Source organism: Grampus griseus (assembly GCF_964374135.1).
Source record: "Grampus griseus genome assembly, chromosome: 7".
Lineage (NCBI taxonomy): Eukaryota > Metazoa > Chordata > Mammalia > Artiodactyla > Delphinidae > Grampus > Grampus griseus.
Window position 1 is genome coordinate 86,491,874 of NC_139001.1, and position 26,732 is coordinate 86,518,605.

The 26,732-nt window shown below is 37.9% G+C and overlaps 1 protein-coding gene across 1 annotated transcript in view; it reads right to left on the reverse strand.

Moving 5' to 3' along the window:
• The window catches only part of ARHGAP15 (Rho GTPase activating protein 15), a 621,892-nt gene that overhangs the window by 519,210 nt on the left and 75,950 nt on the right, over window positions 1-26,732 (reverse strand). Inside the window, exons 3-4 of the mRNA XM_082658330.1 lie at window positions 26,444-26,512; window positions 6,459-6,520 (exon numbers count right to left, since the gene is read on the reverse strand). Coding sequence (XP_082514456.1) covers window positions 6,459-6,520; window positions 26,444-26,512 — 131 coding nt within the window. The remainder of the gene's footprint in view (window positions 1-6,458; window positions 6,521-26,443; window positions 26,513-26,732) is intronic.

Here is a 26,732-nt window from a genome sequence, read left to right on the forward strand (position 1 = left end):
CATAATAACAGCAGCTTGGTAACAGCTTATCTGAAGAACGCTTGATGGAAAATGGCCCTTAAGATATTCGTTATCGTCATAAGAATCTGTTAGCTTGAACTCAGGTTTAACGTATTCATCTGCTCTAACATCAAAGCCTTATAACTTACATTCACCTCTCCTATGCCTCCTTTGGTAATGACACGGTGGCAAACGAAAAAGTCAGAGGAAAATATATGTGAGGTTACTTTGTAAATTTCAGACTCACTCTGGGCCACCTGCCTCTGTTATCTGACTTGGGCACACTGGATTTGACTTGATTCTGTACCTCTGGTGGGGGTGAATGTAATTTACTCTAGTGTCCTTGACTGATTTACTGAAAAATCACTTGGACACTTTTTAAGTGTTCTGACTAGTTCTCAAACTGGTAGGTGAAGAACTTATTGCTTCTCTCTTAAGCTTCTTGTAATTTGCCTCTGCTTTAAAAAAAGGGTCAAAGAGACACTGATGTATAAATACATACATCTCTGCCACTATTGCAAGAAATGTAAAAGCTTTATATATTCAAAGGGTTACTAGAAGTTGGAAATTATAACAGAGCATGTGTTGGAAATCATGAAACTCAAGCAACCTTTTACAAATTAACTTCAGTATTCCATACTCTCCAAACCTTCCCTCCAGTCCTCATTATGGAACATTAAAAAGAGAGAAAGACAGATGAAGCCTGGAAGAAGTTATTGGGATCTTGAGCAGAAAATGCTAAAAAAAAAAAAGTTTACATTAGGAGGGTACTTTGGTATCATGTTCTACAGAGTCTATTCTGAGAAACAATTGTTTAAAAAGAAGAAAAAACAAATAAAAACTAAGGTCTAACAGCCATGGGCTCTAGGATGAAAATACACACTAGTAGACATAACGCTGCACTACCTTTACTCGATTTCTTCCCAAATACCTCTCTGTCCATATTTTCACCCTCAAGTACTTCTTCCCAGGTCCCTCTGAAAAGCAGAGCAGAGTGAAAAGCCATGATAAGATGTACAGAGCCACAAATGAGATGACGAAGGGGCAGGCTTGAAAGGTATAGAGGGAGAGATAAGGGTACGGAAATAGCTTACATGCTGTCGGGGGCTTTTATAAATTAAAGTTGTTTTCAATTAAAGAATTGAAAACAGCTCTTTGTTAAGGTCTCCGAGAGCTTCAGAGAAACCTGGGCTACTTAGCTTTTGGGGATAGATGTACCAAAATGCAGGAATTTCTAAACTTTATCAGAAAAAGCATATTTTCAATGTTCACAAAGAAAAACTAAAGTTGAATGCTGAATGTCTTCGGCTTTCAACCCCGTCTGTCTGTCTGGGGAGATTTCTAGAACTTCATTTCAAAATAAAGTTAAATTTATGGCCCTTTACAAATGTAAGATACAGCCAAGGAGTTCTCCTTCCTTCCACCCACTCTTGTATTCAGAGATAGCTCAAACTTGTCTTAGAAAGAAAAAATATATGGAAGAGGAAAGGAAGCTAAAGAAAAAGGAACAGGAGGAGGGAAAGAAAGAAAAATAAGAACACAAGATATAATGTGGATGACCTGTCATGTATTTATGAGTAGAAAACTTTGAGATTAATAAAATAGTATTAAGTGACAATTGAAGCCCTTTGTACTGTTTTTTTTATTTTTTGGCGGTACGCGGGCCTCTCACTGTTGTGGCCTCTCCCGTCGCGGAGCACAGGCTCCAGACGCGCAGGCTCAGCAGCCATGGCTCACGGGCCCAGCCGCTCCGCGGCATGTGGGATCTTCCCGGACCGGGGCACGAACCTGTGTCCCCTGCATCGGCAGGCAGACTCTCAACCATTGCGCCACCAGGGAAGCCCCTTTGTACTGTTGATGGTATGAAATAAACGAACAATTTTTGCTTCCTGGCCTCAAACATCTTCTAGCAAGAGGGAAAAATCCAACCTACTTTAAACAGAGGACAGGGCTAAAAATCTGATACCAACTATACATGCAATAAGATTGAGAGAAGGAGAGGTTGATACAAGTGACCAAGTTTCTCCACTTGTAAGATTGAAAGCGGTAACATAGCCTATTTTAGAGTATTATTTCAGAATTACTAGTAAAGCAATTATCCAAGTACTTGACAGAATAAGCATCTGTTACTATTGCAGTAACTGATTATAATTTATAAAAAGATATAAAGTTCCCTGATAAATGGGGAAAAGGCTATGGAAAGAAATTTTACATAAGAAATACAAATTATAGCAACTATGGTATACTATTTAATAGTTACTCAATTTCCAATGATATAAAAACTACACAATTTTTCAAAGTTATGATTAAACTGACCATTTTGTTATTAGTTACAAAAAACATACAGACTCCTTGGGCAAGCAGTATGTCAATACATAACAGTCATTTAAAAATGGTCTTGTGATTTAATTAAGTCATCTAGGCTTAGAAATTCTCTTAAGAAGATATAAAAGAAAAATTGACAAGCAATAGTAGGTTTACTGCATTTATAACTATTTTAGTATAAAACTGGAATCAACTTAAAAATCTAATAAAAGAGGAACGTAGAAATGGCTTGGTGTATTACAGTCCCATCAACATTGTGGTGTATTATATGTTATTAAACATGCTGACTATATATACTACAATTTTCAATCTGTAATGTGTTTATAATAAAAACTAAAGCAATCCTTAAAACAACTAAAAATAGAGCTACCATATGATCCTGAAATCTCACCCCTGGGCATATACCCAGAGAAAACCATAATTTGAAAAGATACATGCACCCCAATGTTCACTGCAGCACTATTTACAAAAGCCAAGACAAGAAAGCAACCTAAATGTCCATCAACAGATGAATGTATAAAGAACATGTGGTGTATATATATACATATATATGTATATCTATACACACACACCCCTACATATACATATACATATACATATATACATACATACATATATACATACACACACACACACACACAGTGGAATATTACTCAGCCATAAAAATGAATGAAATAATGCCATTTGCTGCTGTTGCAAATGGGTGGACTGAGAGATTGTCATACCAAGTGAAGTAAGCCAGACAGAGAAAGACAAATATCATGTGATATCGCTTATATATGGAATCTAAAAAAAGAAAAGAAAAGAAAAGAAAAAGACACAAATGAACTTATTTCCAAAACAGAAAGAGACTCACAGATACAGAAAACAAACTTATGGTTACCAAAGGGGAAAGGGGGATGGATGTGAGGGAAGAATTATGAGGCTGGGATTTTATACACTACTGTGTATAAAATAGATAACCAACAAGAACCTACTGTATAGCACAGGAAACTATACTCAATATTATGTAATAACCTATAAGGGAAAAGAATCTGAACAAGAATATATATATATATATATATATATATATATGTATATATAGAGAACTGAATCGTTGTGCTGTAAATCTGAAACTTGCATGATATCATAAATCAACCATACTTCAATTAAAATTTTTTTAAAAATTCGAAAAAGAAAGCAAATCCCACAAACAATAAAGAATGAAATTATGGAACAATATGGATCAAATTTAAAGATATCTGGTCACTAAGGACTTTCATCAGCAAGGTAAATAGATAGTGAGAGACTTGGAGGAGATATCTGCCAAGCCTAAAGTTGACAATGTATTACAACCTGGTGTACATCAGGAGTTCTCTCAAAAAAAAAAAGGGAGAAACTCAGTAGAAGATAGTCAGAGTTTATGCACAGGCGATTCTTGGAATGCAGAGCCTGACTGACTCTAAATAGGTGACATGATGCTTAACTGAAACACAAGTCAGAAGAATAAAAATAAATGCAACACTAAAGTAATGTCCTATAGCCATCAACTTGCAAAACTGAAAGTTTGATAATGCTGCATGCTGATGAGATCATGGAGGGAGGCGATCCCTTCTGCATTGTGGAGAGAGTGTGAACCGATGCATTCATTCTGGAGAAAGTTTGGCATGTAGCACCCAAATCATTTATAACCGTGTGTACCTTACCACCAAGCAATCCTTTACTCCTGGGGGTATGCCCCAGAGAGAATTCCTCACAGGTCTGTAAGGAGACATATCGGTGTGGTTTGTTGCAATGTTGTTTGGGATGGAAGGAGTTAGGGACAATTTAGGTATCCACTCCTGGAAGACTGAGTAAGTAAACTTTGATGTGTGTTCACAACGGCAAAATGGGCAGCAGTTGGAAGAAATTAACTTGTTTTAAATATATAGATATAGATAAGATATCCTAACACTGACTAACATTGAATGAAAGCAGTACGGACCAGAATGAGGCTTATAACCAAAGGCTTATGCAATTTAGAACACATTCACTTACACACTGTTTTCTAGAATGCCACACATACAGCCAAATAAATGTATGGAGAGAGGATCTGATGAACATACATTCTACAGAGGATTGAAGTGAGGAATGGAGATGAAGAATAAAATAAAACCAACTAGGGGTCTTGCCCAGAATGATGATAATACAAGGCCACACACTGAAGAGGAAAATCAACTCAATTTGTACACCTGAGGTTAAAAGCAAAGATAAAAACAAAAACAAAAAAGGAAAACTAAAATTTATATAACTTTAAATGAAAAAGCTGAAAGAATGCATAATTGCATGTAAGCTGGTTGAAATAACAATAAAACATAGTATAAAATAATGTTTATATGAATTTAAACTAGAACACAGAAATGGTTTGTAAGCTGATTAAAGTAACAACAAATACAAAATGGTATACACACTGGTTGAAATTACCTAAAAATGTGAGTCTGTTAGGGAAAAGGCCTGGTTGTGCTCCTCTACTTTTTCTTGACACCACTTTCTAGGAAAACATTTTACAGGGATGGTTTATGGATAGCTTATGGGCAAGGACATTGTAAAAGATCACTGTGGTGGCGCATCATCTTGTTTCCTTGGAGTTCCTTTTAGCATCTCCTCCTCTTGCTTGCATGAGTCTGGAGGCTAAGACTGACCAAAGCTATCACTCCTCTTTCCTGCCAAGCCCCAGTGAAAGGTGAAGTGATAACTTAGACAAGTCCTCTTCTGTCCCTCTATGGATTTTTTGTCCACATCGCTGGTAAGGTAAGAAAGGGTTTTGACTTATCTTGGGAAGATTTATCATTGCACCTTTCACAAGCTGATATAACTGGGAGAAAAGTCTAGGGGAAAGTTGGCACTAGATTGGGTTAATCAAAGAATCCCTCCTGGGTCCTTTCAGAACCCAACACATTAAGTCAGGTTCTCCACTGGGGCCAGGACTAGATGAGTCTTTGAAAGCAGCATTGCATTTGATCTTGTCTCCTGTGCATCTCCCTCCTGCACCCTTCAAAGGAGGGTGGCTGCAGGGTTACTGCAGAGGAACAGTCTAGGAGAGGGTTCAAGGCCCTGTTTGCTATCTGAGAATAAAACATAATACGGGCAGAAAATAGAGTTTGTTCTTTAAAATTGAAATAGTTACTTTAAGCAGTGGAATTATGGATGATAGTTTTCCCCAATTTTACTTCTTTTAAATAAATATATACTTACTCCACTATAGCAAACAAACAATAGCATACTTCATTCTCTAGTGTTGGCCAGAGTTCCATTCTAGTAATGAATTGTATTATACAATTAATAAGTGTCCCATTGTATAGCTAATTAGTGAATTTATCCTGTATGATTTTAACTGTTAACAATATAGTCATGAATAAATGCCTTTTCTCCCACTGTAAGCACTTTCTACATACCTTTGCAGCTTGCATATAACCTAGCACAAAGCTAAGTATATTATAAGACCTACATGAGAAATAGGGAAAATTCTAAAATGGAGATGATTATTTCTAAATATCCCATACATAAAAAACATGTAGTGTGTTTGTCTACCCTCCTATCAACCTTATTTTTTTCTCCAAGTTTTTTCTTGTTGTTGCCTAGGGAATCCTTATTACATTTTCTAATTTCTCTCACCTACTCTGTGTTGACCTCATCTCCAAGTGCAGCAACTTCCAACTTTTTATCTGACAGATTATTTTCCTTTTATTTTTTCTCAAATGATTTTTATTTGAGCAACAAATGTATTTCAAATCCTCCATCCTTCAAAAAATTATGATCCCAATGTACTGTAGGGAGATTTTTATATACTGCAAAATGAGTCCTTTCATCCCCTAATCTATTAATCCCAGAAATCAAGACCCATTATCTTATTTCTTCACATATTTTTTAAGATTTCAAGTCTTAGAAGGTCATGAAGCACTTCATTTATATATTCTGTGCAACAAAATAAAATGTAGTGCTTTGTTAGAAAACTATAATTATATTAAAAATACTGTTGATCTTAGTGATAGCAGAAAGGAATATTCTAGTCATGTACCATAGGGCCTACCTTTCCAAACAATAGCAGTGACACAATTGAGGAGATGGGGAACTGGCATAGTTATATAAAAGTGAATTAAAAAAATTTTTATTACCTTAGTTTCTTTCCTCCATCTGCAATTTTAGCTTTTTGAAGATAACCTTCTTTTTCAACCATCTGCAAGAAGAATACATATATTGAAACTGTGACAAACTCCTATACATTATTAGTTTGAATGAACCTGTGCTTTCCAACAGTCATTGCAGTGATGGAAGTTTCCAGTCATAGAACTTCATCAACAATGCATATATAGATTAGGGGAAGTGCCTTCAAGATCAGTCATTACAAGCTGTTAAATATCCAAAAGAAAGATAACAAAGAGTAATGTGAATGATTTGTTAGATAGTGATACACCTTTACTTACTTTTCCTTCTGGGCACTGAAGTCACTTGCTTACAAAATTGATTAAAAATGGTAAAACAAAAACAAATTTAATGCCTTCCTTAATTTTACCAATCATCCTTGGAAAAGTTCTTCCTTTTCACTCCTCATTTCCACTTCCTCATGTACCTGCTGATGCCAGTGAGTGAGAAAAAGTCAACAGCAGCAGGTAACTGGGCCGGTTAAACTGGAAGGGCATTTAAAACACTGACATTCCACGCATTTCATTCAGTTAGTTGCCAAGAGATGCTGTAGCAGCATTATCTCATTATCTTCCTCCATGATGTGGGTTTGCTTCCTTTCCTATTTGTATTTATTGGCTTTCATTGCTAATACAGCTGCACATTCCTTAAAGGAGATTCAACCATTCCTTATCATTCCACAGAGGTTTTTGTGGAGTTCTAGGGTAAATAAATACACAATGCAAATTGTGATGTGGTGACTCCCAGCAAAGTCTATAATAGATGTTTTAATTTCTTAGTGCCCTATTTCTACCTTCCCCTGTCAGTCCTGCACCCCTCCCATCCCTAGATCTTACCTGTGTTCCATCTTTTCGATCTTGGTAAATTGCCAACAACCTTCACCCGCACCCCCATGCTATATGCTGAAAACTTTAAGGAGTCACCTACCTAATATCAAAGGACCACACTCCCTCAGTGCCACCCTACATGCCTTCCTCCTGACTGTAATATTTCACTTCCACCATATTGTCATCTCATCAATTCCCAGATATATTAAATCTACTTTAAAATGTAATATTTCTCTCTATTGTTGGAGAGTTCTTCCATGTTTCCTCTGCAATCTCTTTTTAGATGCCCTGTCCTGAATCTTCATTTTCATTTTGCCATTACCACTATCACAGGGCTTATTTGGTTGTACCTGCACCTGTGCTGTGACGCTTCCTTTCACACCTGTGTTCCCAGCACAGAGAGTACTTGGTGGCACCAATGATCACAATAATAAATATTCTTTGAACAAATGAGTGGATGAATGAATGGCTATTTAAATGTTTATTTAAATTTTTATAGGAAACTGGACAAGCAAAAATAATCTGTCTGCATTATGACAGGTTAAAGGAAGAGATATTTGGGTGTGAGTTGTTCCAAACCACTAAAATTTCATCAGTTAAAGAATTGGCTATTTACAAGACTCACTCTGATATAGGTGAGATCTTTTCTGATTTGTTTATTATTATATTCCTAATACACAGCACAATACTTAGCTTTCAAAATACACTGGATGGAGGAATCAGGAGGATGGCGGAAGAGTAAAACGCAGAGATCACCTTCCCCCCCACAGATACACCAGAAATACATCTACACGTGGAACAACTCCTACAGAACACCTACTGAACGCTGGCAGAAGACCTCAGACCTCCCAAAAGGCAAGAAACTCCCCACATACCTGGGTAGGGCAAAAGAAAAAAGAATAAACAGAGACAAAAGAATAGGGACGGGACCTGCACCAGTGGGAGGGAGCTGTAAAGGAGGAAAAGTTTCCACACACTAGGAAGCCCCTTCGCGGGCGGAGACTGCGGGTGGTGGAGGGGGGAAGCTTCGGAGCCGCGGAGGAGAGCGCAGCCACAGGGGTGCAGAGAGCAAAGCGGAGAGATTCCTGCACAGAGGATCGGTGCCGACCTGCACTCACCAGCCCGAGAGGCTTATCTGCTCACCTGCCGGAGCGGGTGGGGCTGGGAGCTGAGACTCGGCTTCGACCAGAGCGCAGGGACAGGAATGGGGTTGGCGGCGTGAACACAGTCTGAAAGGGGTTAGTGCACCACGGCTAGCCGGGAGGGAGTCCGGGGAAAAGTCTGGAGCTGCCGAAGAGGCAAGAGACTTTTTCTTCCCTCTTTGTTTCCTGGTGCCCGAGGAGAGGGTATTAAGAGCGCTGCTTAAAGGAGCTCCAGAGATGGGCGCGAGTCGCGGCTAACAGCGTTGACCCCAGAGACGGGCATGAGACTCTAAGGCTGCTGCTGCCGCCACCAAGAACCCTGTGTGCAAGCACAGGTCACTCTCCACACCTCCCCTCCCAGGAGTCCGTGCAGCCCGCCACTGCCAGGGTCCCGGGATCCAGGGACAACTTCCCCAGGAGAACGCACGGCGCGCCTCAGGCTGGTGCAACGCCCCGCCGGCCTCTGCCGCCGTGGGCTCGCCCCGCATCCATAGCCCTCCCTCCCCTGGGCCTGAGTGAGCCAGAGCCCGCGAATCAGCTGCTCCTTTAACCCCGTCCTGTCAGAGCGAAGAACAGACGCCCTCCAGCGACCTACACACAGAGGCAGGGCCAAATCCAAAGCTGAGCCCCGGGAGCTGTGCGAACAAAGAAGAGAAAGGGAAATCTTTCCCAGCAGCCTCAGAAGCAGCGGATTAAAGCTCCACAATCAACTTGATGTACCCTGCATCTGTGGAATACCTGAATAGACAACGAATCATCCCAAGTTGAGGAGGTGGACTTTGAGAGCAAGATTTATGATTTTTTCCCCTTTTCCTCTTTTTGTGCGTGTGTATGTGTATGCTTCTGTGTGAGATTTTGTCCGTATAGCTTTGCTTTCACCATTTGTGCTAGGGTTCTAGCCGTCTGTCCTTTTTTTTTTTCTTAAAAAATTTTTTTTTCTTAATAATTATTTTTTATTTTAATAACTTTATTTTATCTTACTTTATTTTATCTTCTTTCTTTCTTTCTTTCCTTCCTTCCTATTTTCTTTTTTTTTTTTTCTTTCTTTCTACTTTTTCTCCCTTTTATTCTGAGCCATGTGGATGAAAGGCTCTTGGTGCTACAGCCAGGAGTCAGTGCTGTGCCTCTGAGGTGGGAGAGCCAACTTCAGGACACTGGTCCACAAGAGACCTCCCAGCTACACATAATATCAAATGGCGAAAATCTCCCAGAGATCTCCATCTCAACACCAGCACCCAGTTTCACTCAACCACCAGCAAGCTACAGTGCTGGACACCCTATGCCAAACAACTAGCAAGACAGGAACATAACCCCACCCATTGGCAGAGAGGCTGCCTAAAATCATAAGAAGTCCACAGAAACCCCAAAACACACCACCAGACGTGGACCTGCCCATCAGAAAGACAAGATCCAGCCTCACCCACCAGAACACAGGCAGCAGTCCCCTCCACCAGGAAGCCTACACAACCCACTGAACCAACTTTAGCCACTGGGGACAGACACCAAAAACAACGGGAACTATGAACCTGCAGCCCGCAAAAAGGAGACCCCAAACACAGTAAGATAAGCAAAATGAGAAGACAGAAAAACACATAGCAGATGAAGGAGCAAGATAAAAACCCACCAGACCTAACAAATGAAGAGGAAATAGGCAGTCTACCTGAAAAAGAATTCAGAATATTGATAGTAAAGATGATCCAAAATCTTGGAAATAGAATATAGAAAATGCAAGAAACATTTAACAAGGACCTAGAACAACTAAAGATGAAACAAGCAATGATGAACAACACAATAAATGAAATTAAAAATACTCTAGATGGGATCAATAGCAGAATAACTGAGGCAGAAGAACAGATAAGTGACCTGGAAGATAAAATAGTGCAAATAACTACTGCAGAGCAGATTAAAGAAAAAAGAATGAAAAGAACTGAGGACAGTCTCAGAGACCTCTGAGACAACATTAAACGCACCAACATTCGAATTATAGGGGTTCCAGAAGAAGAAGAGAAAAAGAAAGGGACTGAGAAAATATTTGAAGAGATTATAGTTGAAAACTTCCCTAATGTGGGAAAGGAAATAGTTAATCAAGTCCAGGAAGCACAGAGAGTCCCATACAGGATAAATCCATGGAGAAACACGCCAAGACACATATTAATCAAACTGTCAAAAATTAAATACAAAGAAAACATATTAAAAGCAGCAAGGGAAAAACAACAAATAACACACAAGGGAATCCCCATAAGGTTAACAGCTGAGCTTTCAGCAGAAACTCTGCAAGCCAGAAGGGACTGGCAGGACATATTTAAAGTGATGAAGGAGAAAAACCTGCAACCAAGATTACCCAGCAAGGATCTCATTCAGATTTGATGGAGAAATTAAAACCTTTACAGACAAGCAAAAGCTGAGAGTTCAGCACCACCAAACCAGCTTTACAACAAATGCTAAAGGAACTTCTCTAAGCAAGAAACACAAGAGAAGGAAAAGACCTACAATAACAAACCCAAAACAATTAAGAAAATGGGAATAGGAACATACATATCGATAATTATCTTAAATGTAAATGGATTAAATGCTCCCACCAAAAGACACAGACTGGCTGAATGGATACAAAAACAAGACCCATATATATGCTGTGTACAAGAGACCCACTTCAGACCTAGAGACACATACAGACTGAAAGTAAGGGGATGGAAAAAGATATTCCATGCAAATGGAAACCAAAAGAAACCTGGAGTAGCAATTCTCATGTCAGACAAAACAGACTTTAAAATAAAGACTATTAGAAGAGATAAAGAAGGACACTACATAATGATCAAGGGATTGATCCAAGAAGAAGACATAACAACTGTAAATATTTATGCACCCAACACAGGAGCACCTCAATACATAAGGCAAATACTAACAGCCATAAAAGGGGAAATCAACAGTAACACATTCATAGTAGGGGACTTTAACACCCCACTTTCACCAATGCACACATCATCCAAAATGAAAATAAATAAGGAAACACAAGCTTTAAATGATACATTAAACAAGATGGACTTAATTGATATTTATAGAACACTCCATCCAAAATCAACAGAATACACATTTTTCTCAAGTGCTCATGGAACATTCTCCAGGATAGATCATATCTTGGGTCACAACTCAAGCCTTGGTAAATTTAAGAAAACTGAAGTTGTATCAAGTATCTTTTCCGACCATAATGCTATGAGACTAGATGTCAATTACAGGAAAAGATCTGTAAAAAATACAAACACATGGAGGCTAAACAATACACTACTTAATAACGAAGTGATCACTGAAGAAATCAAAGAGGAAATCAAAAAATACCAAAAACAAATGACAATGGAGACATGATGACCCAAAACCTATGGGATGCAGCAAAAGCAGTTATAGGAGGGAAGTTTATAGGAATACAATCCTACCTTAAGAAACAGGAAAGATCTCAAATAAACAACCTAACCTTGCACCTAAAGCAATTAGAGAAAGAAGAACAAAAAACCCCCAAAGTTAGCAGAAGGAAAGAAATCATAAAAATCAGATCAGAAATAAATGAAAAACAAATGAAGGAAATGATAGCAAAGATCAATAAAACTAAAAGCTGGTTCTCTGAGAAGATAAACAAAATTGATAAACCATTAGCCAGACTCATCAAGAAAAAAAGGGAGAAGACTCAAATCAATACAAATAGAAATGAAGAAGGAGAAGTAACAACTGACACTGAAGAAATACAAAAGATCATGAGAGGTTATTACAAGCAACTCTATGCCAATAAAATGGACAACCTGGAAGAAATGGACAAATTCTTAGAAATGCACAACCTTCCAAGACTGAACCAGGAAGAATAGAAAATATGAACAGACCAATCACAAGCACTGAAATTGAAACTGTGATTGAAAATCTTCCAACAAACAAAAGCCCAGGACCAGATGGCTTCCCAGGCGAATTCTATCAAACATTTAGAGAAGAGCTAACACCTATCCTTCTCAAACTCTTCCAAAATATAGCAGAGGGAGGAACACTCCCAAACTCATTCTACGAGGCCACCATCACCCTGATACCAAAACCAGACAAGGATGTCACAAAGAAAGAAAACTACAGGCCAATATCACTGATGAACATAGATGCAAAAATCCTCAACGAAATACTAGCAAACAGAATCCAACAGCACATTAAAAGGATCATACACCATGATCAAGTGGGGTTTATTCCAGGAATGCAAGGATTCTTCAATGTATGCAAATCAATCAACATGATACACTGTATTAACAAATTGAAGGAGAAAAACCATATGATCATCTCAATAGATGCAGAGAAAGCTTTTGACAAAATTCAACACCGTTTATGATAAAAACCCTGCAGAAAGTAGGCATAGAGGGAACTTTCCTCAACATAATAAAGGCCATATATGACAAACCCACAGCCAACATCGTCCTCAATGGTGAAAAATTGAAAGCATTTCCACTAAGATCAGGAACAAGACAAGGTTGCCCACTCTCACCACTCTTATTCAACATAGTTTTGGAAGCTTTAGCCACAGCAATCAGAGAAGAAAAGGAAATAAAAGGAATCCAAATCGGAAAAGAAGTAAAGCTGTCACTGTTTGCAGATGACATGATACTATACATAGAGAAACCTAAAGATGCTACCAAAAAACTACTAGAGGTAATCAATGAATTTGATAAAGTAGCAGGATACAAAATTAATACACAGAAATCTCTGGCATTCCTATACACTAATGATGAAAAATCGGAAAGTGAAATCAAGAAAACACTCCCATTTACCATTGCAACAAAAAGAATAAAATATCTAGGAATAAATCTACCTAAGGAGACAAAAGACCTGTATGCAGAAAATTATAAGATACTGATGAGAGAAATTAAACATGATACAAATAGATGGAGAGATATACCATGTTCTTGGATTGGAAGAATCAACATTGTGAAAATGACTCTACTACCCAAAGCAATCTACAGATTCAGTGCAATCCCTATCAAACTACCACTGGCATTTTTCACAGAACTAGAACAAAAAATTTCACAATTTGTATGGAAATACAAAAGACCCTAAATAGCTAAAGCAATCTTGAGAACGAAAAATGGAGCTGGAGGAATCAGGCTCCCTGACTTCAGACTATACTACAAAGCTACAGTAATCAAGACAATATGGTACTGGCACAAAAACAGATAGATCAATGGAACAGGATAGAAAGTCCAGAGATAAACCCATGCACATATGGTCATCTTATCTTTCATAAAGGAGGCAGGAATGTACAGTGGAGAAAGGACAGCCTCTTCAACAAGTGGTGCTGGGAAAACTGGACAGGTACATGTAAAAGTATGAGATTAGAACACTCCCTAACACCATACACAAAAATAAGCTCAAAATGGAATAAAGACCTAAATGTAAGGCCAGAAACTATCAAACTCTTAGAGGAAAACATAGGTGGAACACTCTATGACATAAATCACACAAGATCCTTATTGACCCACCTCCTAGAGAAATGGAAATAAAAACAAAAATAAACAAATGGGACCTAATGAAACTTCAAAGCTTTTGCACAGCAAAGGAAACCATAAACAAGACCAAAAGACAACCCTCAGAATGGGAGAAAATATTTGCAAATGAAGCATCTCACAAAGGAGTAATTTCCAAAATTTACAAGCATCTCATGCAGCTCAATAACTAAAAAACAAACAACCCAATCCAAAAATGGGCAGAAGACCTAAATAGACATTTCTCCAAAGAAGATATACAGAATGCCAACAAACACATGAAAGAATGCTCAACATCATTAATCATTAGAGAAATGCAAATCAAAACTACAATCAGATATCATCTCACACCAGTCAGAATGGTCCTCATCAAAAAATCTAGGAACAATAAATGCTGGAGAGGGTGTGGAGAAAAGCGAACACTCTTGCACTGCTGGTGGGAATGTGAATTGGTACAGCCACTATGGAGAACAGTATGGAGGTTCCTTAAAAAACTACAAATAGAACTACCATATACCCCAGCAATCCCACTACTGGGCATATACCCTGAGAAAACCATAATTCAAAAACAGTCATGTGGGGCTTCCCTGTTGGTGCAGTGGTTGGGAGTCCACCTGCCGATGCAGGGGACGTGGGTTCGTGCCCCTGTCTGGGAGGATCCCGCATGTCACAGAGCGGCTGGGCCCGTGGGCCATGGCCGCTGGGCCTGTGCGTCCGGAGGCTGTGCTCCGCAACGGGGGAGGCCACAGTAGTGAGAGGCCCGCATACCACACACACACACACAAAAAAGAGTCATGTACCAAAATATTCATTGCAGCTCTATTTACAATAGCCAGGAGATGGAAACAACCTAAGTGTCCATCATCGGATGAATGGATAAAGAAGGTGTGGCACATATATAGAAAGGAATATTACTCAGCCTTGAAAGAAACGAAATTGAGCTATTTGTAATGAGGTGGATAGACCTACAGTCTGTCATACAGAGTGAAGCAAGTCAGAAAGAGAAAGACAAATACCGTATGCTAACACATATATATGGAATTTAAGAAAAAAAAATGTCATGAAGAACCTAGGGGTAAGACAGGAATAAAGACACAGACCTGCTAGAGAATGGACTTGAGGATATGGGGAGGTGGAAGGGTAAGCTGTGACAAAGCGAGAGAGTGGCATGGACATATATACACTACCAAACGTGAAATAGATAGCTAGTGGGAAGCAGCTGCATAGCACAGGGAGATCAGCTCAGTGCTTTGTGACCACCTAGAGGGGTGGGATAGGGAGGGTGAGAGGGAGGGAGACACAAGAGGGAGGAGATATGGGAACATATGTATAACTGATTCACTTTGTTATAAAGCAGAAACTAACACATCATTGTAAAGCAATTATACTCCAATAAAGATGTAGAAAATAAAATAAATTTTAAAATAGAAATTAAAAAATACATTGGATGAAGACATCTCTTAATAAATAATGATGAAGATAATGATGACTTATGATAATCATAGCATAGTATTTTTCACATAGCTACATTTCCAGAGAATTTCTTTTCTTTCAGCATGTTCTCCACAAGCCTAGAAGAATCTGAGGAAGCTCTCTTAGATAACTTTTAGAATCATGATGTTCAGTGGTGCCTCTTCTGTACTTAGATATGTCTATTCATTTGCTTTTCCCACCTTTTGTCCTAATGTATGCCGTCTCCTCTTCTTACTTCCAGGAAGTCTTATTTGTCTACCCCCTAAAATCCATATAATACATTTAGTATTTAAATCTGGGCATCACTAGTTTCTACAAATGTTTGGAAGAAAAATGTTGTTAAGAGCAATTAGCATCACAGAGGAGGTCCCTTTTAGGAATGTATATTGAGAAATTTTGTTGTGTAACCATAGATAAAATTTACCATTTTATTTAAGCTTTCTTATGATGAAAATAAAATAAGTTACCAAAAGCCTGAATCTATCTACCAAACAGCTACAAAATCTCTCAACCCATGATAAAAACTGATGCATACTTTCTCAGCTAAGAATATTGCCTTTTTCCCCATAAAAATATTCACTAAAAGACCACTAGGTGGATATTTAGTACCCAGAGATGTATTATTGATGACCATTTCTTTAAAAAGAGAAGGGAAATGTGAAAGTAGAAACCTAACACTCTTGCAAGGGAAATCAACATAAGCTGGCTTGAATTATATACCTTAAAATTCTCTCTCCTTGAATGTATAAGTAAAGTTTCTCTATATGCTGGATCTTTTCAGGATACCTGAGATTCAGGCCAGGGGCTGGATTTCTCATGTTAGGATTCTATAAATGGACATCATTGCCATCAAACAGGCTGAACCAATTTTCACGGCCTTTGGTCAACGCAACAGAGTTTCCAGGCATGTCCACACAGAGGTCCAGAAAAAGGAAAGAGGAAGAGGTAAATAGCAGGTTAGGTATCTGCTTTTATATTATCTTTCAAAGTCCAAGTTGCCTTCCTGGTCATTTGAAGAAGCTAATAATCCTTCTACTGTGTACTTTTACCTATTATATTTATTTCTACAGTGCATATTTTTATTTATCTATGTATCGGCATACACATTTCTACATGTAATTATATACATGTGCAACCATCATGCACTATTCCCACTTTTGTGATCAGGTGTTCACTTCTCTCCATTGTTTCTTTCATACTTGCTGCACAACCATTCATTCTTTCAACACATTTTTAAATAGTAACATCCTCTTCCCCTAAATACCAGCTGCTCTGCTCACAATGGGACTGCAAAGACTAACAGGACAACCTTAATCTTACTGAGGCTTATATCCTTGTGAGTTCACATTTCAAGATACTCCTGTTCCTCTTTTGGGGGGACTGGATACCATACTCCCCTCCAGTTATCTCAGAGACTAAGGCCAACTTTTGCCCTGGAATAGAAAACTCCAATCAGGCTTCCTACACTGAAAGCACTGCATTATTTTAAGTCCCATGCTGGGAAGCAAAGTTTCCATGAGGTACATTTAATTACTTTATTATTCCTTGTCGTCATACTTTGAAATACCTCACCATGTTCCAGGCACTAGGAATCAGTTATTCCAGGAGGCTCATAGGAGCAGAAAGAAGTATTAGGGTAAGCAGAAGATTGCTATGTATTTTGTATGTGGGTTTATATATGGTACCATAGTAATTATTCTAATTACTTATTCCTCTTTTATGTTAATCACATGGTTTGAAGGGACAGTAATCTATAAATTACAGTTGAGTATACTGGTCATCTAGGACCTAGATGGTCTTGCCGCTAGTAATTTACAAAACTCTGTATAGCTTTAGGCCTATGTTTAGGATACTATACACCAAGTTCCAGGCCAACTTGAAGTTCTTTAAAGTAGCAGCACTCCCTAAACAAAGTATACTTAAGAATTGCCAACCAATCTTTAGATGCTGAATCTGGCTTCTTGAGCTATTTGTCCAATATTCCTTAGAAGCCCTATTTAATGTTAAGTGGCAGGAAAGATCAGCAATTTGTCCAGATTGGATGCCAGCCAGTCTGCTAGCATTGAGGAAGCACTCGGCAGACACAACTGTGCTGAGATACAGATGAAAAGAATGAATGGCAGTGGGATATCCAGATAGCACCTGTTTATCAACCTAAGTTGGAAGCGAGAGGCAAGGCAAGAGAGCAGATGACAACCTTTGATTAATGCTAACAGGCATGGCAGAAGGACCAGCCTGTAACCGTTAAGTACAGACACTGTAATTTTTTTTTTATATGAAGGCTTCAAGTAGTTCTCTGATAAAAGACTTGAATTGAAAACAATAGGTTTTCATCTACACCAGTCCACCAAAAGACTTCTGTCAAAATACATGTTTATAAATGGAAATAAACTGAATCTAAAACTTTCACCAGATTTTCATGAGAGGGTATTGGCTTTTAATACCAGAACGACAGACCCTTTGGGCTGCTGATGTATGTAAGTGGTTGCTCTTTTCTCCTTTGTTCTGATTCCTGTGTTCACTGGCAATCCTCTGGCTCCTAATTTAGCTTCCTCGGTCCTCTCACAGTCAGAATGTGGGTGACAAATAGCATCAGTATATTCACCATTATAAATTAATAAATCAGAATTATAATTTATACAGCTGACTCTTACAAATTTGGTTACTGTGAGGTAATCCTAGGGATCATCATCTCTGTAAACACTGAGAACATTGCTACATGTAATTTTTCAAGATCCACAAAACTGAGACAGGCCCCAGACCTGAACTGGAGAGAGCCCTCCGAAGTAGCACCACCCTGTGAAAGTTTCTGTATGACTGACTGGCCTCCTAGGAGAATTTTGTATCAATTCTGTATAACTACAAACATGCGCTACTATTATTTTGCATTTAATTATTTTCCTATTTAATAATTAGGCACTTGCTATATTTTTTTCTGAACTTTTAATAGATCGCAGTACTTTGCTGATAATCTTGTTTGCTTTGATAATTTCTATTACAAAGCACAGAAGGAGACATATCTGGTTACATCATTTTACCCCCAAATGGGGCTTCTCTTCCTTCTTAAATCTCTTCTTAACTCTTCCACCACCCACAGAAATAGAAATTTCTGTGTCTTCTTTCCATTGGCTTTTTAAAAATTATTTTTTAAGTTTCTATTTTTAAAATAAAAATTGTATATATTTATGGTGTACAATATGATGTTTTCACCTACATATACATAGTGAAATGATTACTATAGTCAAGCTACTTAATATATACATTTCCTCATATAGTTATCTTTTTATTTATTTAATAAATTTATTTATTTTTGGCTGCGTTGGGTCTTCATTGCTGCGTGCAGGCTTTCTCTAGTTGCGCCGAGCTGGGGCTACTCTTTGCTGTGGTGCGCGGGCTTCTCATTGTGGTGGCCTCTCTTGTTGTGGAGCATGGGCTCTAGGCACAGGCTTCAGTAGTTGTGGCACGCAGGCTCAATAGTTGTGGCTCGCGGGCTCTAGAGTGCAGCCTCAGTAATTGTGGTGCATGGGCTTAGTTGCTCCACGGCCTGTGGGATCTTCCCGGACCAGGGCTCAAACCCGTGTTCCCTGCATTGGCAGGCAGATTCTTAACCACTGCGCCACCTGGGAAGTCCCAAAATTTAAGTCTTTTTTTTGTGGTGAGAGCATGTGAATCTACTCTTGTAGCAAATTTCCAGTGTACAACAGTCTTATTAACCAATATAATCACCATGCTGTACAGTTGATCTCTAGAACTTAGTCATCCTACATAACTCCATTGGCTTTCCTTCTCTTGCCCCACTTCCCTGTTTGGGACTCATTGCTTACATTTTTCTTCTCCGTTTCCAATTATTTCTGTACTGGCTCTAGCTTTCTTGCTATATCAGATCTGCTGACCATGTGTGTGGACTTGCAGTAGAACAGAAACAAAAACAAGGAAAAAAAATCACCTTCAAAATGCAGCTTATCTGTACATCATATAAAGTACTAAGTACATAAAAAATGTAAATGCTTAATTATAGGACTATCTTACATATAGCTGGAGAATGAACTATGATGCATTTAGAGGGGTGAAATATAATATTTCTGCCTAATGTAGATACATAATTTACTGTGTGCATACTTTAAAAAAGTGGTAAACCAAAATTCTGAAGTTGGATACGATAATTACACAAAAAGGAGGAAAGAAGAAAAGCAAAGAAAAACGATGCTGTGTCATACATGAGTGATGCCTATAAAGGAGTAATACAGCATTCTCAAAAAAGTTCTGGAGAAGCTGGTCTTGACTTCAGGTCTCAAAGTTAGGCATGGTTTGCTCATTGTAAATTATTTATACCCTGCAGTGTGTATGTTGCACAATGCTTTCACGGGTATTCTCCCTCTCTTACTCTCAGGATAAGAGAATATGTTGTGCTTTGGGGTTCTGCTGAATGTCTTAAACTGTTTTTCAAATGTTGGGTTTGGCAAAGTACATATAATGTTTTGCCAAGTGAATTTCCCCATCATTTTAAACCCCTGTGTATTTCAAGAGAAATTTTACCCACATGTCTCTGATTTATTTACCCTTAACTCATCAAAATATCATCTTGAATAAGCTACATTTTGATGTTTAAGAACCCCCATAGCCTTTTCCTGAGCCTTTCATCTTGTAACCAGTGTGTTTCATTTGGTCACCACCAAAATATCCAGGTTCTAATTGGGAAACAGGCTGATGAGGGAACCTCTTTTTATCTTAAGAATTTCAGTCTTCTGGAGGCTTTTCCTATGTATCACATCTCCTTTCTCCTCCTTTATTTCTCTCTTCTTCCCTGACTTCTATTTCTTTGTTTCCTTGATCTAAATATGTTGTTCTTTCTTTGCCCGTCATTGGAATTCAGTGAGAATCGCCTTCCTGGTCACTGCCTGGGCAACTAATTAGCCTCATTCAATTGTTTTGTTATAACCTAATTCTGGTCAAGGCAGTAGGGAAGAAAGGATTGCTCAATGTTAACAACCTTTTTTGTTGTTGTGTTTGTTCTTCTTCTCTACTCTACAGTTAAATGAATTTCAAATGTAGGCCTGGATGGGAGAAGTCATGGTAACCTGTTTCTGTGTTTTAATGGCTTCTGAACTCCTTATCATCACCTCAAGGCCCATCAACATCTGAGCACTGCCTCACTCTGCCCACACTTCCAGACTTATTTCCCTGTTCTAGCCAGTGTGGCATTCTTGCAGTTTTTTCAATGTAACCACTTTGTTCTGACTTCCAGACCTTTGCACTTGATGTTCCTTCAGTTTGCATCATTCTTCCAGTAATTTGCTTGACAAACTCTAGTCACTCTACAAATCTCAATTTAAATGGCCCTTTCAAAGAGTGATCTTATGACTACTTAATCCAAGGTAGGCTCTCCCTCTTTCATAGAAACTTGTTTGTCTGCTGTCGTAGCATGTTGTGTAATTTGCATTCAGAGAATTATGCCTTTCTTTACTCGTTTAATACTTTTCTTCACCCTTAGACTGACAGGCCCTCCAAAAAAGGACATGACTATTTAGCATATCATTGCATACCCTAAACCCAGCCCAGTGCCCAGCACAGGGATGGCCTCAACAAACATTGCAATTCACGCACTCCTACAAAACACTGTAAAAACTATACTCCAATAAAATTTTTTTTCAAATAAAAAACACACTCCTGCTGTTTGAGTAAAGGAAGGGTACATAAAGCAATGAAAACTTGGAGATGGTTTGTATTACTGTTATTAAATTATGTAACATTATTAACATACTGCCAGCTTGAAGATCTGGGAAAAAGTTTTTTTCAGAAAACCTAATTCTATCTTAACAAAGTAGAATTTTGAAAGACTGAAGAGCTTTTGAAAATTTTTTGCAATTTGAGGAAAGCACAGCCTGATCAATAGAATTATTCGCCCAAAGGGGCCGTCCTTTGTTTTAAAATAAGAAAACACTGTATGCTCACAATGTCTTTCATCCTTAAAGCCCTCACAAGTATTAATTAATCCACAAAATGATATCTGGCTCCAAAAGGTAGAATCTGTGACTTAAGGTTTATCTGCAAAAGCCTGCTTTGCCCCCAAGCCATGGCAACTTCCTGAGCTCTGGCCTCCAAATCCTTCTAGCTCAGGAGGTAGCAGATGATTCTCTAAAACCTGCCACAGGCTTTTGACTCCTGCAGGGTTATCCGTAGACATGTCTTATACTCTTTTGATAAACATAAAGATGATAAAGATTTAACATGCTATAAACAGGGTTATTTTTCTTGAACATTTCTTTAGGGGGAAAAGGGAAAATGCCCGGAAAATAATTAGGTCTCACGAAGAGTTATAATATGAAATATACAAGATCAGGAAACAAACACATATTAGTATATTTGACATTTCATGTTTAAAATCTTTGCTGCATTACAGAAATGGTTAAGCAACAACACGGCTTCTCAGAAAATAATATAGTCTCATGCATTGATAGCATATGGATTTGCACACCAAGTGGCATAAATGACTTCAGCTGTCAGTGAACTGGGTAGTTTCTGCCCTAAGATTTCAGACTCCAGATAGGAATATATTTTTGTCAGTATTCAAAAGAAATGCATTATGTTTCTGTTTAACCGTGTTGATCACAACCTACTTTATTAAAGGGGAAGTTGAGAGGTAAAGCATGGTTACCAAAGGATGATAGCATCTATGGGAGCATCCACCATGGCAGACTCCACTGTCATAAAATGAATTACTTTGCTCCAAAGGGAGTGAGTGCATCGAATAGGATACTTTTGCCAGTTGTGCTTAAAGCCAAAGCCTCCCATGATTGCTGGATACTGTTCAAGGAAGTTCTAAATATAGGAGATAAAGGAAATGGGATTTATAGCAGAAAATGTGGGATATAAATAAGCTCAAAGATCCATATAGTAAAAATAATGAGTAATAACATCAACTTAAAGGATTTTACTATTTTCTACAGTGTTTTGGTGTATATCATTTTATATATGGTAGTTGATCCTGGTAGGTACTGGCAAGGGAAACTGCTGCAAGAACCTATGGATGATTCCAGAAGCAACACTGAGGCAGGCATGAGGGAAAGAAAAAGAGATGTAGAGATGAAGGAAGGAACACGTCAGATTTGTGGAAAAAAATATGTGAATCTAGGTTAAAAATAATTATACAGTTATATTAGTCAAATATAAAGACAGCTTTATAGGTTCTGGAAAATAATTCAAGTCTTGATGTAAACAGTAACGGATAATTAAAAATTAATCAGAGGCACTTCCCTGGTGGTGCAGTGGTTAAGAATCCAACTGCCAAAGCAGGGAACATGGGTTCGAGCCCTGGTCCAGGAAGATCCCACATGCCGCGGAGCAACTAAGCCTGGGGGCCACAACTACTGAGCCTGCGTGCCACAACTACTGAAACCTGCGCTCCTAGAGCCTGTGCTCTGCAACAAGAGAAGCCACCGCAATGAGAAGCCCGTGCACTGCAACGAAGAGTAGCCCCCGCTCGCTGCAACTAGTGAAAGCCCGCACGCAGTAACGAAGACCCAACGCAGCCAAAAATAAATTAATAAGTAAATGAAATTTTAAAAAAATATTAATCAGAATTTGTTGTTTGAGGGAATTGGTGGTTATTTCGGCATCGTCTACCATAATGAAGTAATTCATAAGTAAGACGTGTGGGGGAAAGATAATCATTTGTCTTTAAAGTAACATTAAATAAGCAATTTAATTCAAGTAGAGATTGATGAATAAAAGTTGAACATAACCTCTGTTCACGAGATAGAGCAAGATAAACAAGTACTCAAAGAGAGGGTCCAGGGAAACCCAACTCAGGAATAGGAAGTAAATTGGTTGGTAGTTCCAGTAGAGTTTAGAGAGAGAGAGAGAGAGAGTGTGCTTGTGTAGACAGAGAGTAACAGAGAGAGAGAGATGCAGAGAAAGAGATTCAGAGAGACTGCAAACTGAAGAGGTCAACAAATTACTGTCTTTTTTTCCTTCTATCAGCAGTACTTCCCAATGTCACTTTTACAAGGTTATCTGACCTAGAATAGAGTATTGAGCACTTAGATATATTTTCTTTTAGTTAAACTATCCATAATTTGAGATATTTAAAATGAGTTTCATTTATTGAGAATTGAGGCTGCAGAGTCAAAACACATAACTATAGGCCAGCAAACCAACAAATAACCTTAAAGGTAGGAAGTTATTAAACTGACAAAATTATTTCTGAATATTCTAATTTTTTTAATATTAGCCTATGCTTGATGTATAGGCATAGCACAAATATACCATTAGTTATTGATTAAATTTAAGTAATGACCATAATTTTAATTTTTAAAATTCATAATTAATATATATTTCATATAAAAATTTTGAGACACTTTAAGGCATTTTTCAAATATAATCCATATATATTTGTACATGTAAAATTATATATAATTGCATATATATTTACATTATGTACACACACGTTCATATAGCTTCATTTTCAGTCTAACTTTTGCCATGTTTCATCAAACACTTCAGAGAAACATTTGCACGTGCTATATTTAAAAAAGAGCACTTTATATGTTCTGTAAGGCAAATTTATAGAAAAGAAACACAATTACTTTCTATTCACTGTACAGCGATACTATGCCAGGCCTTCTATGAAGTTTTAATAATAAAACAGTAAGTGAAGCATAGCTCTCCCCTCAAATACTTATAGTGCAGTAAGAGACAAGTAAAAGGAAACAGGCAATTTTAGTGTGATTAGAGATAGAGGCAATTTAGAGACAGAGGCAAGGCCAAGCTGCTATAGGAAGGCAGAATAAAGAAGGGCTACCTGATGCAAAGTTGAGGAAGCAAAGAAATACTTTCCAGGGAAAATGATCTCTAAGTTGAAACCTAAGTGATTAATTTTGAAAACAAGATATTGTTATATCTAACTAAATTTTAAAATGTCTTTCACTATGAATAGCAGTCATATATTTATTAATCTCCAAAATCAACAATATTGTTTTAATAAATCTTTAATATCTTATCATTAAATCAATTGACAAACATGTCTTTTCTGAACAAACACTAGTCCCAGAAGCAATGTAAGGGGAAGTATGATATAATAAAGAAAATACAAGTCATGACCCCTAACTTCAAAGCATTTATAGTCTAGCCATGGAACAAGTCTATTACCCATGAAATAAGAGAGAACAACACAAAAGAGTGTTGAGATGAAGGAACTATAATTGTTACAGAAAATCCAAATTCCTTCAGGGTGAGAACCATGTCTTAATCATGTTACTATTGCTGGCTTGAGGTTGTGTATTTGGCAGTAGATAATAAATAAGGTAAATCAGAGCCGTGAGAGAAGTCTATAGACTTGGTGCTATAGAAAATAGGAAGCTGTTGAAAGTTCTGACAAGGAGAATGAAATAATGAAGGTACTGTTTAAAGAAGGTTGGTGTGGAAGGTTGTACAGTAGCACAGGATCAGTGGGAGAGGCATGGTGGGATACAGTGGGGTGAGACCAGAAGCATTTGAAGGCCTCAGAAAGGGTGTGCCTGTACACATGGAGAAAAAAATGAGGCCACCACATCCACTGTGGAGAAACCACCTCAGAAAATGTTGACATGTGAAGGGTCACAGAGAAAATAAAGGATCCAAAGAAAATGTGTTCTCAGCCTAGATAAACATTTGCTACTAATAGAAATGGGATAGATTGGGAGTTTGGGACTGACATGTACACACTACTATATTTAAAATAGATAACCAACAAGGACCTACTGTATAGCACAGGGAACTCTTCTCAATATTCTGTAATAACCTAAATGGGAAAATAATTTGAAAAAGAATAGATACATGTATATGTATAACTGAATCACTTTGCTGTACACCTGAAACTAACACATTGTTAACTATACTCCAATACAAAATAAAAATTTAAATAAACAAATAAAATTTTAAAACAAGTCTTCTCTATTAAAAAGAGCTAACTTTTTTGTTTTTAACAGCTATTAAAAAAATAGAGATGGGGTTCAATGGAAATAGGAATCAATTTGGGAAGATGGTGATGGTGTGTTCAACTTGGGATATTTCATTTTAAGGATGACACCAAGATGCGCTAAGAACAAATGACTAAGCAGCACTTCAAGATATATGATGAGATAATGAAGAGAAAGTACACAAGTATAGATCTGTGTACTATGAGCTTGGAAATTAAAAAAAAAGCCATTAACTATTTCATTTGTGCACTCATTTAACACACATTTACTGAGATTTTACTATGTTCTAGCAATTGTTATAATCATGGGAATAGTTATAAACATAGGAGACAATAACCCTGCTTTCACAGAACTTTCTAAGGAGATGACAAACAAATAAAAAGAAACTGCAGAGTATACCACATGGTGGTAAGTTCTATGGAGAAAATTAAATTAGGGTAAGAGAAAAGAAGTGTGGACAGAAATGGTGGGTTTTTAAATTTGCTCATTTGTGTTTAGGGAACACTAGAGAAGAGCTATCTTAAAAGGTGATATTTGAACAGAGATGCGAAGAAAAGGAACGAATGAGCCCTAAAAATTTCTGGGCGCCAAATGAAGTATTTTGTATCAGGCAGAGGAAAGAAGAGGAGAAACGGCCCTGTGGAAAAAGCAAGGAGGTCATTTTGGCAGGAGCAGAATAAGCCAGACTCTCGTCTTCTCAGTTTGCATGCTTTGAAGGAGCAAGCCACCATGCTGGAAAAGCCCAAGTGGCAAGGAAGTAAGAGTAGCCTCTGGCCAAAAGCCCTGAAGGAACTAAATCCTGCCAGCAACCATGTACCTGAGCTTGAAAACAGATCTTTCCCCAGTCAAGCCTTCAGATGTGACCCCAATTTTGGCTTAAACCTTGAGTGCAAACTTTTGGAAGGCTCTGAGCCACAGGACCCTGCTAGGTTATGCCCAGATTCCTTACCCACAGAAACATGAGATAATAATATGTGCTGTTCCAAGTTGCTGAGTTCTGAGGTAATTTATTTTGTAGCAGTAGATAAATAATACAGTATTGAAGTGAAATAATCACTTACCAGTTGTTCCAGTGGAGGAATGACATCTTTCAAGACATGCTGTGAATGATTCCTTCTGTGCCGGGATACCTGAAAAAATAGTGACATTTGATACTATTATATTAGTTTTCTTAAAAAAAAAAAAAACTTTAAATGATTTAAAAGAGAGTAATTTAGTAAAAGTGCACATGAAAATAACCATATTCAGATTCATTCAAAAAGGTGAATAAAGTACATTTAAATGGGAAGTAAATGTTTGGGACATTAATTTGAGTAAGATGTGTACTCAAAGACGGCTGGCTGCAACAAT